At 36.6% G+C, this 12,433-nt stretch overlaps 1 protein-coding gene across 3 annotated transcripts in view; it reads left to right on the top strand.

The window, feature by feature from the left end:
* Window positions 1-12,433, top strand: part of LOC107711862 (glutamate receptor ionotropic, delta-2-like) — a 423,523-nt gene that overhangs the window by 362,158 nt on the left and 48,932 nt on the right. For all 3 annotated transcript variants that reach the window (XR_001636744.1, XM_016516928.1, XM_016516929.1), the window contains exon 12: window positions 8,757-8,895. Coding sequence is in view for 2 of the 3 variants with exons in the window: in XM_016516928.1 (XP_016372414.1) it covers window positions 8,757-8,895 (139 nt within the window). In the remaining variant the exon portion in view is untranslated. The remainder of the gene's footprint in view (window positions 1-8,756; window positions 8,896-12,433) is intronic.

A 12,433-nucleotide genomic window follows, 5' to 3' on the forward strand; every position in this document is an offset into this window, starting at 1 on the left:
TGTGTGTGTGTGCGTGTGTGTGTGTGTGTGTGTGTGTGTGTGTGAAAGAAGAACATTTATATCTGTCTGGCCCTTTCCAGTATCTTTGTAATATCCTGGATAAAACATAAGTTATTGGGGAGTACAAATGTAAACTTAATGCACTCTAACATAACATTCAACTAGATTTTGGCCTGCTCGGCTGGTGAAACAGTGATTTAGCTCTGAAAAGACAAAGCTATTGTGCACGATTTGCACAGATTGAACTTGACACATGCTGCGTTTTGCGTTACATGCAGTACTATCATAATTACAATACCTCCTAGCAAATCATGCAGATTTACTAGGTATGTGGGTGTACATACATATTTCATGATTACATGTGTGTGTACATCTGTGTGCGTGTATATGTGCCCTTAGGTCAGCATTTAACTTGAAGCAAAGTTGACAGTCGAGCCTTTCGAAAGCAAGCAATTTTACATGATCTAGTGAGGACCTCTGTATCCAATTTCTAAAGTAGATATGATATTTAAGAAAGTTTTATTTGTGTTTTCGTTGTTGTTGTTGTTGTTGTTGTTTTTTCTTCTATTTCTTTTGTTTTGCTTTGTTTTGTTCCCAAAGTTTAGTTTTTCAGCTCAAAAAGAAGTCATACAGAAAGTTATGACAATGTGTCCTCACACCAATGTAGTGTAAAAAAAATAAAAATAAATGACAGCCAGATATGACAAGATTAAAAAAAAATGTGGCCACTTTTAGACAATGTTAAGGGTGGATAAGGGAACATGGAAAGCAGTTTGTGTGTAGCATTTTGGCTCTTCAGACAACAGAATTTCTAAAGCACTTTCTCTCATTCTGACATGCATCGTGAACACGTCCATCTGTTCAGGGTTCCCAATGCTTCCCTTGACACAAAACCATTTATTTATATCAAAATGAAATTTGAAGCATCAGATGTTGTAAAACGGCGAGCTATAGTAATACACATATATTTTGATTGGGAAAACATGCATTCATGTTTCTATTCTGTTTGTATTCATATAGAAAATTGCTGAGTAATCTTTTCTAAACCAGTGTTTTTGACTTTTTTTTTTTCAGTTAAAACATTTCTTAGAACTTCTTTAAAAAATGTATGTATATATATATATATGTATATATCTTATTATATATATTATATATAAAACATTACTAAAAGTCTTTATATTTGTTTTTAAATTCTTAAAAATGTTTAGTCAAAAACAATTTTTTAAATATTTATATATTTTAAATAAATTACTTTTGAAATGACTTTTTTTTTTACTTAAAAAAATGTAAACGTTATTTTTCTTTTTTTTTTCTTTTTTTTTGCATTTATATTCTTAGCATTTTTTTAGTCGGGGAAAAAACTATTTGCCAATGATTTTAAAATAAATAAATAAATAATAATTCTTGCTGGAAAACAAGACTGAAAATACTTGAGAGAATACTTAAGTGAATTAATGAAATCCTATTTGACTAGCGAGTACTGCCGTTGGCAAGATGGCTTTGAGATGGTACATGTTGGCAAGTTCTCTCTGAAAATATTGTTCCGTTGGGGGGCGTACTGTCCGCCTAAGCTCTCCTTCTTTGCCCTTTTATCTTCTACCCGTGTGTATATGTTTCTCGCACCATATGTCTGAACCCAGCATGCTAGCTTTGCTATCTCGTAAGCTGTGGCTAAGGAGATGTGTTCGGAGGTGCACCTCGTGGTTTATTTACTTTTATTTTGATGATTTACAGTGTGAACGTTTCAGAGTGGCTGCGTGCTGCGATAGCAACTCGGCACTCAGGGTTGCACTTCAGAACGTTAAACTGTGTGCAAATTGATGGCAATATTTGCCAGCGAGCCTCATAATGGGATAGTTGATGGCTTAAATAAATAGCAGTCATATACTGTACACACACACATATATATTTTCACACACCCAAACCTGGCAGGTCTGGTGTGGTGAAAGGGGAATAAAGGTGACATGCTGCAAGGAGCCGCGCTCCAGCGAAACGAGTAACATGTTTTTCCTTAAGTTATTTATCGCCAGAGTGCTTTTGGAAAGAAAGGAAATAAATAAATAAACTAACAGCTCTCATCAGAAGCTACAATCTCCAGCTCTCAAGGTGCTGCAGAGATTTAAGGCTTTACAAGGTAGCAATGTATAAACCTATGAATGTTCAGCACCAGTGGTTTCAAAGGGCTTATTTGAAGTTGCTTTAACTGCTGAGAAACGACGAACCGGAGAGGTAAATTTTCAGATGGCTCTGAAGAAGCCAGAGTTTTCAAAACAGGGAGAGAGAAAAAAAGAAAGTAAAAAACAAGAATTTTTAACAACCTTATTTCACCCTTTTTTCAAGAACATTTCAGACCAAAGACATTTTTGTCTTTTGAACTTTTTTTTGTTGTGTATAAACCATGAAAAGACTACAGAGATTTACATCTTATCAACAACAACATAAATCTGGGACTGTTTGAAGTTTTTCCTTAAATCTGCTAATTTGGAAAAACGATTTTTTTTTCTCACTTAAAGATTAATGTGTGTAGTTTCTGTGCCACAAGCGAGATTAAACAGAATGTGCGGGGTAGGGGGGGATTTATTAACATTTTCAGATATCTCTTATTTTTACATTTTTGGTTTGAATTTTATGTGCTCATTTTTATTTTTTTTATATTTCTATATATAGGTAATTTATTTTTATTTTAGTTTTTGTAATTTTACAACTTTCCAAGGCAACATTTACAATTTTCATTTAAGTTTTTCAGTTATATTTTATTTCAGCTTACTTTCAATTACTGAAAACTATTTTTTTATGATTTTAGTTTCAGTTAACAATATCAGCACTTTCTTTAATCATTCCGGGAGCATTTTCTTAACATGTAATAATAAATATTAATGATGTAGTGATTATATATTAATTCATCCAACGATTAATGTTCATATTCTTATTGTGATCATAATGTCTTAATACTAGGATTTGTTCAGTGTTAAACAGTAAAAGTCAGCAGGCAAGTGCTTCGTATCCCATCCGTCAAGATGTTTGGAAAGAAACCTTGTGACATTCTTGGCCTTCTTCAGCCTCTCTAGTAGAGTGTTGACGAGATGTGTATGCACTCATCCTCAGCTATATTTACAAGGCTTCTAACAGCCATGAAGGGCCCTTGACTGTTTCATGGCAACTTGGGCCACTTGGGAATCCACTTAATTCGGAGTGTTCTGGTTGCTCAGATCCTGCTACTGGGAATCAGAGTCCAAGCACACAGCACCAAAGTTATTTGACACTTTGAACATCTACAGAACCTTGAACATATGACATTTTCATGCAATTTTTTGATTGGATAACAAATTATATGCAATTATTTCTTAAAAATAACTATATAAGAACAGTAAAAGTTTTTTTTGCACAACATGCACAAACATCTCAGACACTACAGAGACACATTCCCTCTTTACAAGCTTTTTGTCTCCCTCATACATGCATTGTCTCTGTTTCTGTCTCTCAGTAGGTGCTAGCTCACAGCGAGGGGTTGAGAGGAGTGTGTAGCCCCTGGCCTGCTGCTGAATCAAAAGCAAGCAGCGAGAAACCTGCTGGAAATGGGGCTTGCTGATTTGATGTGCGTGGCAGGGCTGCTTTGAACCCCAGTTGCTGGGTGTGCAGATAAAAGCTACATTACCGTCCTGCTCATTTTCTAAAGATCAACATCCCGCAGCCACAGAGAATGGCATGCAATCAGCCTGCGCTAAAGCACCGACATGCCACGATTCTATACTCATTGCCAATCATATCTGATAACAGTAGCCTGTTCTCTGGCAGCCCTACCTCCTACTAATGTTCTGCTTACTGCCGGTCACATTTCAGCGCAGATCATTAACAGTGCAGGACTGAACATTCTTCATCAACATGGCCTTTGGCAGGGATTCACAAACTTTTCTGTCAGCTGAACCCCTTTGACCTAAAATATTTCCTTTAAAAAATCCCCTGAGGTTTTAAGTTAGTATTTCAATAATTCAACTTCATTTGAATGTTACGGTCCCAATGTAGGTTAATGTTCATATGTATAAAATTACTAAAATATAATTAAATAAATAAAATATTTCTTCATCTTGTTTTATTGTACATCTTTATGATTTAATTAGTTAGCTTTTTATCAACTCATAAACCCCCTGCAGTTCCCTCACAAATGTATTATACAATTTATTATATAAATTTATACAAAATGTATTGAAAAGTTTACTCTGGTTCAAGCAAACTTAATGGATTACATTAACAGTTTGTTTGCTTGTTTGTTTATAATTTAATTCAAAACAATTAGGGCTTCAAAATCTAATTAATAATCAAGATTAACTAATCGTAAAAAAAAGTGTTGACTACTGAATTTTTCCCTGCATCACAGTTGTGTGCATGAATGCAATGGCCAATCAGAGCTGTTTGATTTAGATTATAATTTAATTTATTTGTTCATTTGATTACATTTTCTAAATTATAGATTATAATCAGTGATTACAACTAGTTCAAATCAGCATCATTTTAACAAATGATTTAAGTTTCATGTTTTAATTTTCACTTCTGTTTGCAGTAGCACACAAAAACACATTTTGAAGAAATGTCACCTGACATTCTAAAAGAAGCTTTAGAATCCAAATGACGTAATGTGATATTGCATGCTTATAATGTAGATGGTGTAACACCCGATTTCTCTGACCTGAGAAATTGAGGATGCTATGATCAACAAGGTGTTGACATGGTGTAAATAAGAGGTTTATTCTGCAACATGGCCGGCTTTGTTGATTATAATGAGAGTTCAGAAGTCAGGGCTCAAATAGCTGCTCTGTGTGAACGTACAGCGTCAGTGATAATGCCATAGTCACATTGCTTGCTTTTGGTTTATGATTTTTTCAAAATTTGAATAACACTTTTGTATTTAATGGTAAGATGTAGTTCAGGATCACAGGTTTCATCTTGTTTTGGATGTGGGCAGAGAATACGACATGCCGTTTTTCTGTGTTTCTGTCATAATCGTTCAGCCCTACTCTCCCCTAGTCAATCTTGTATTTGTATTTGAAATAGTCATATACTCAACCTCTGCTATGCTGCATCGTGCACAGAGACACATTTTTGGGTTTGTATCTTTACACGCCACACAATCTTTCGGGAGGTTGTTTGAAGTTGACTTTTCCGTCTCGCTTCATCTCATAGAATTATTTTAGCATAAAATGTTCTGATTAATCCTTAGCACAGTATTTTGACACTTTTGCCTTTCCCTTTCTGCAGCTTAGCATTGCTCACATATCCATACAAGTATGAGATTGGGCTCTTTATAACTTTAGATCCTTACTTTTTTATATATCATTACAGTAATAGTTCCCTAAGGGGTAACTTCAAACTTCAAATTTAGCTGGCCTCCTGTAGCTGTGTTCAGTCTCATTTATATAAAGTCTCAGACTCATTATTTTGTACATTCATGTGCTTTAGCAAGCTCCAAGCCAGAGTTGCTGCACCAGTATGAGCACTTATCTAAAAACAGTTTTTTTTTCCTTAACTGTAGTTAGAGAAAATAGTTTTCCTTCATTTATCCTACTTACTTCTGTAACATATTTGTTTCAGGATATCAGAAGTACTGTAGATTACAAACCTCTGTTATATCTCCTATCTTCACTCAAATTTATATTTCATTGCAGTACCAACCGGATTCTACCATCATCTTCGTTTTGAAGCGCTGTTGAATATGTAAATGAGCTTTTTAGTTGATTGCCTTGATTTTGAACAGATGTTCTCACTAAGAACTCTTACAGATGTTGGTTTTGTTTGTGTGATTATTTTTCAGTTCACAGATGCATATGAAGATAATCAGTCAAAATTGCAGCCTCATTTTATTTAGGAACTAAAGTTTCATTATTCAGTAGGGGGGGGGTTCTGCCTGAGGGATGCATGTACTTTTTACATAAAAACTAAAATCTGATGGTCATTTACTGTAACTGAGCTGTCTGATAACAGGCTGCCAAACCACAAAAAGCTTTTATCATCTGTAATAATTTTTTCTGTCTTTTTTTGTCATGTAGTTTTATATTGTTAACATATCACTGAGTTCCTTGAAAGGGCTGATAAATAAAATATATATTTCATTTCAAGGTATTCATTCTGTACTTTTTGTATGTTTGGACAATGGGCATCTTGCCGAATGCCACTCTTGACCGTGAAGAACATAAAAAGCTTACTTGAATAAGCTAAAATTCATTTGGATAGACCTGTTGAGTTCTGGAAGAATTTATTGTTTATTGGTTAGAAAGAATAAAATAAATAAAAGATTCTGCATAAAATGTGACTTTTGGGGCTTGAATAATTTTGTGCATAAATGTTTAGAGCCTATTCTGATCTATCTATCTATCTATTAGGGCTGAACGATTAATTGCATTTGCGATAATATCGCGATATGAAAAAAACAGGATTTTTTTAATCGCAGAGGCTTTTTCAAGCGCAGAGGCGATTACACTCGGTCACGTGACACGCGAGAGTAAAGAGGTGTGTTCGATTTAAAGAGCGATCAGTGTATGACATCAAAGTACAGCGAGAGAAAGCACGATATGAAAAAAACACGATTTTTTTAATCGCAGAGGCTTTTTCAAGCGCAGAGGCGATTACACTCGGTCACGTGACACGCGAGAGTAAAGAGGTGTGTTCGATTTAAAGAGCGATCAGTGTATGACATCAAAGTACAGCGAGAGAAAGCATAAGGAGATGTCTGCTCTCTTATAGCTCTCGCAGTACTTTGATGACACACACCCATCGGTCTAAGCAGCGCTGCTTCAAGTCGAATACATCTAAGCAGTCTTCAGAGGAGAAAAGCAGAAAAATAAAATAAATAAAACAGTAAACAGCCAAAGGACGTAACTTAGAATGGGAGATGGATCGGTTTGTGAAAGGGAAGAGAAAAGCCATAGATGAAGTCGCACGACAGACCCAGGCAGGTGCTGGTCATTCAAACAATATTGGAAAAAAAAATCGCAATTAGATTATTTTCCAAAATCGTCCAGCTCTACTATCTATCTATCTATCTATCTATCCATTTTTCAACAACTTTACATTCTTGGAATCATTCAAATGTGTATTAATAAACTTTCTATAATAGTTTACTGATGACTTTGTGGAATTATTTTCACAAAACTTTGTTCTCTGCAGCAAAAATGTCTTGCAAGGGGCTTGATTAATTTAGATAGATAGATAGATAGATAGATAGATAGATAGATAGATAGAATCAGAGTATTCACTGACATTTGCTTAAACTGAAGTCCAAAATCTCTGAGGTTTACATAGCAGATGAAGGAAGCGGTGCCCTTTAAATAGGACACTCCCAAAACTTAAAGTCTGATAACCCAAGAATTATGATTATAAGAAATGTGTGGGCCAACTTGTTCTCGTGAACTTGTTTGCTGATATTAAAATTGCAAAAAGTTTATGTGGCGCAGAGAGTACACAGCCTGTGGGACGTATGTATGTGAGTCATCTAAAAACTTTATTTAATAAGACAGCTCATCTCGGTGGACCCCCTACAGGAAGAGTGTTGTCAGATACCTTATTGAGTGCTGAAATGCTTGGCACTTACCACACAAAGCTGGAATGATACGGGAAGCCACAGGATAGATGAGACTAATTTTTTCTAACAGTTTTCAGTGTAGCTGCAAGCCTTGAATTGTGCAGATCCATCATTATTGTGGTGTGCGGTACTTTTAGAGGAGCCGCTGTCTTTTCTGGCTGTTGAATTAACAGGAATCTGAAACGCAGACTGAACAGATGTGCTTTTGCACTGACTGTGGTGACTGGGGAAATGTAGATTTGACATTACAATTGATGGCCTTTTTTGTCTGACTCAAAGTGAGTTTTTTTTTTCCATCGTTAAAGTCTCAGTTGTTTGGATCTTGCACACCCGGATACCTCCATTTGTTTCCAGTCTGTCAGAGTACTGCACTACTAAAGATGAAGCCCTTTTTATTCAAATTACATACAGAAATATACTGTAACGATGCATTTTACAATACATTTGGAAGGAGACAACCATGACATATTATTTCTTGTTATTATATTTTATTTCACTGAGGAGATGTTGACCATGTTTACAATGCAACCCAAAAAAAAACATTCATCAGTATTTTTGTCCTGTTTTTCAGTAAAAAAAAAAGAAAAACTAAGCATCCAAGATATCATATATATTTATATGTAAACATTTAATTGTCTGATATATTTTCTGTGTACACTTTTATAGAGAATGAGAGCGCCAGAGAGAGAGAGAATTTAGATTTTATATAGAATATGTATAAAATTTTTAACATATTACATATATTTTTTATACATTTTTAAATACATTTTTATGTATATACTTTTAAAGAGAGAGAGTGAGAGACAGTGAATATGGATGTAATATACATTATTAAATATGTATTATAAAATTTTAAACCTTTAAACATATTCAATATATATATTATCTCATTAAATATACAAACATAATTAGAGAATATATCTTGAATTAAGTTTTGAATCACAATTTACTTGCCCATTTATTTATTTATTTATTTATTTTATTTTTAGTCATTCATTCAAATTTAACAAAACTGGGACCAGAATGACTCTTTTAATCCATCATATGATGAACTAAACTAGGTTTGGCTGCCAAATTTATATTTTTTTTATTATATTTTAAAAGCTCACACGTATGATGTAATTTCAAAGATGGCACAATCATCAGCTTTATTTGTTTGCTCTTTTCTTCTGTTCCTCTACAGGTGGTGAGGTGCCCTACACGACTTTGGCTACAAGGATGATGATGGGGGTTTGGTGGCTCTTTGCTCTGATAGTCATCTCCTCCTACACGGCAAATCTGGCTGCTTTCCTCACCATCTCCCGCATCGAGAACTCCATTCAGTGAGTGCACACATTTATTGTGTTTGTATAGGAACAGTATTAATTGAGCAGTATTCTTCAAGTATAAACATCTCTCGTGTTCTTAGGCTACAATTAAATAAATAATCTAAAAAAATATTCAAATCAGATTGTGTCTAATATAGTCCAGACACAAACTGACAAACCGTGTGTACATAAATACTCATGAGACCTCAACACATAGTTTCATAGTGCTCAGACTCTTGCTTCACAAATCACTGTGTGTGTGTGTGTGTGTGTGTGTGTGTGTGTGCGCACCTACCTTACAATTTTTGGTGGACAAATTTGTACCCAGAATTTAGTTAAACCTGACACTGTGTGTGTGTGTGCAGGGGCGGACTTACCCATTATGCAAAGGTAGGCGACTGCCTTGGGCCCCCAAAAGCCAAGGGCCCCCTAAAATGCTTTTCATATGGTACCGAATACTGAAATTTTGGTACCGTGACAACACTACCCAGAAGCGAGTTGTGAACCTGACATTGCGCGTGTGTGTGTAGAATATCTCCTGGGGGCATGCAAACTCCCTGTTTTAATTTCCTGTAGCACAAATTAGATCTATCGTTCCAGTGAGAATGATGTCAGACAGCTCTGAACCAGTGATTCATTTAACCGCCTGGTTGAGTGCACAGAGACAGACAGAAAACAGTGCTTTTTTCCATTTTGAAAAGGTGATTTTTGAAGTGTATTTCTAAAGTAAATTTAATTTGAGATGAGGTGGTACATTTTAAACCAGAGCGGCTGCTGCTCTTCCTGTTATGAAGATCATGGCCTTCTATTATTAGTATTCAGAAGTCAGGAATATGTTGTTTCTAATAATACTAGTAAAAAACACTTTATTTATGTGACGGGTGGGTGTATAATTGGTGACGAATCTTGTCAAGCATCAAAAAACAACAAATTCTGAATGTTATATGAGAGTATAACTTTACCATTTGAAACAGACTCAAATTATGTCACTTCCTATTAGTTTTAGGTGGTGGTGGTTTAAGTGTAGATCAGAATAAGAACAAAGGTGAATTATCCTGTTTTGATTTAGAATTATTGTTTTATTATTTATTATTATTTGTTTTATTTTAAATAGTTTATTTAACTAGCTATATCAATTAGTTCATTTTATGTCATATGTAATGTTTTTTTTTTTGAGGATCATATTTGATTTATCAGGCTTTTCGGGCTCATACAGTATGATATAGAATATGGAATATAGGGGGGGGGGGAAACATAATACAATGATGATTGAGAGATGCGCAAATTAACGTTCCTCAAAACCCTGATACATCATATTTCATACTCAAATTTTAACGTTTCTTTAAAAAAAATAAAGTTGATTCATTCCAGTAAGTGTTCATCTTTAAATATTGATTAAATATCTTTAAATATATAACAATATACAAAGTTATCTTGGTAACGCTTTACAATAAGGTTCCATTAGTTAATGTTAGTTAATGTATTAGCTAACATGAACAAATAATGAACAATATATTTATTAGAGTATTTATTCATCTCTGTTAATGTTAGTTAACGAAAATACAGTCGTTCATTGTCAGGTCATGTTAATTCACAGTGCATAAACTAATGTTAACAAGCACAACTTTTGATTTTAATAATGCATTAGTAAATGTTGAAATTAACATTAACTAAGATTAATAAATGCTGTAGAAGTATCGTTCATGCTTCGTTCATGTTAACTATAGTTAACTAACGTTAACTAATGAACCTTATTGTAAAGTGTTACCATTATCTTATATTTACTTTATAAAAATCTTTATAAAATTGACTTAAAAAAAATATTTCACACAGAAAGCTGTGACAACCTGAAGGTGAACACTTTTAGAATTATGTGAGGTCTTTTACTTTGGTTTAAAAAAGTCCACGTGCCTCATAACAACCTCAAGGCCTCTCAGGACAGGCTTACAGGGACGGACGGCCTCCAGGGCGGTACCCGTTCCGGGACCCATGGCGGATCAGGCAGCGTGGACGTGGGAACTGGAGCCCTCCTTCGGCAGGACATGGGAACTGGAGCCCTTTCTGTGCCAGACTCGGGGACTGGAGCCCTCTCTGGGCTAAACTCGGGGACTGGAACCCTCTCTGGTCTAAACTCGGGGACTGGAACCCTCTCTGGTCTAAACTCGGGGACTAGAGCCCACTCTGGGCTAAACTCGGGGACTGGAACCCTCTCTGGGCTAGACTCAGGGACAGGAACCCTCTCTGGGCTAAACTCGGGGACAGGAGCCCTCCTTGAGCTAGATTCGGGGGCTGGAACCCACACTGGAGCGGGCTCTGGGGCTGGAGCCGACACTGGAGCGAGCTCTGGGGCTGAAACCGACACTGGGGCGAGCTTAGGGACTAGAACCAACCGCCTTTTCCTCCTTAGATTCCTAGTTAGGTTCGGGGTGAAAGGCGTGGTCGGCGGACTTGACACTGGAGCGGCCGGCGGGCTTGAGTATGCCGCGGCCGGCGGACTTGTCTGAGAAACGGGCGGCGGGCTTGACTTCGGAGCAGCCGGCGGGCTTGAATGAGGAACAGCCGGCGGGCTTGACTTAGGAACGGCCGGAGGGCTGGTTCTGGCTCGGGGCCGGACTCTCTCCAGACACCGGAGGATCCCTTCCCTCCAGCTTAGTCCCGTGGTGTCTGGAAGGTCCACAGGGCAATGGTAATTGGCCCCGTGCCAGAACAAAGAGTTGATGGGGGCGTCATCTAATGCCGTCGTTGTGGCTAGCCCGCAGAACTCCCAGGAATACTCAACGAAGGGGAGATCTCTACAGGCTAGCGCAATGAAGCGTGCCGCAATCTCCATAATCAGCAAAGGAGCAAAGAAAAACTTTCAAAACGGAAAACAAACATGGGGAGAAGGGGCGCCGCTTACTTTTTGTTTTGTTCCGGTATTCTGTCACGTTTGCTACTGTGAGGGAGCGTGGAGCGAGGAACGAGGAGACGTGGAGTACATCAACAAGGAGAATTTAATAATATCAAGGGAACCAGGAAAACACACGTAGCAGAGGAGGTTGACATAAACAATACCGGACAGAGAACTCAAAACAGTAAACACTTTAAATACACATGACTAGAGGATGGGATGACGAGACACACCTGGAACTAATGAAACAATAATTAAACATAAGGGAAAACTGGGTCATGGAACACGTGGGGAGCAAAACACAAATCACGGAACAGAGTCTGACACAGTCATAGAGTTTACTGAGTTTTGAAATAACGTGTGCTCTGTGATTTATAGTGCCTCACATGTGGTTAATCAAATTCAACGATGACTAGCAGTGATAGAGTTAATTGTGCTTGTAACAATCCTCGGTTCCTTTATCATATAACCATGTAGGCGATTTGGGGAGGGGGCATTACTAGGGAAAATGAGAGTATTTAGTATTTATTTTCTCAAGATCTCAGTTTGTTTTTCTTTGCATTAGATTATCATTAATGAGCTTGTGCTTAGATCGCTTAATTCTAGCTCTATGCACCTAATTAGGATTTCCATAAATTTAAATGTATTATCTTTTAATGTGTA

Source organism: Sinocyclocheilus rhinocerous, unplaced genomic scaffold, assembly GCF_001515625.1.
Source record: "Sinocyclocheilus rhinocerous isolate Xijiao unplaced genomic scaffold, SAMN03320098_v1.1 scaffold988, whole genome shotgun sequence".
NCBI lineage: Eukaryota > Metazoa > Chordata > Actinopteri > Cypriniformes > Cyprinidae > Sinocyclocheilus > Sinocyclocheilus rhinocerous.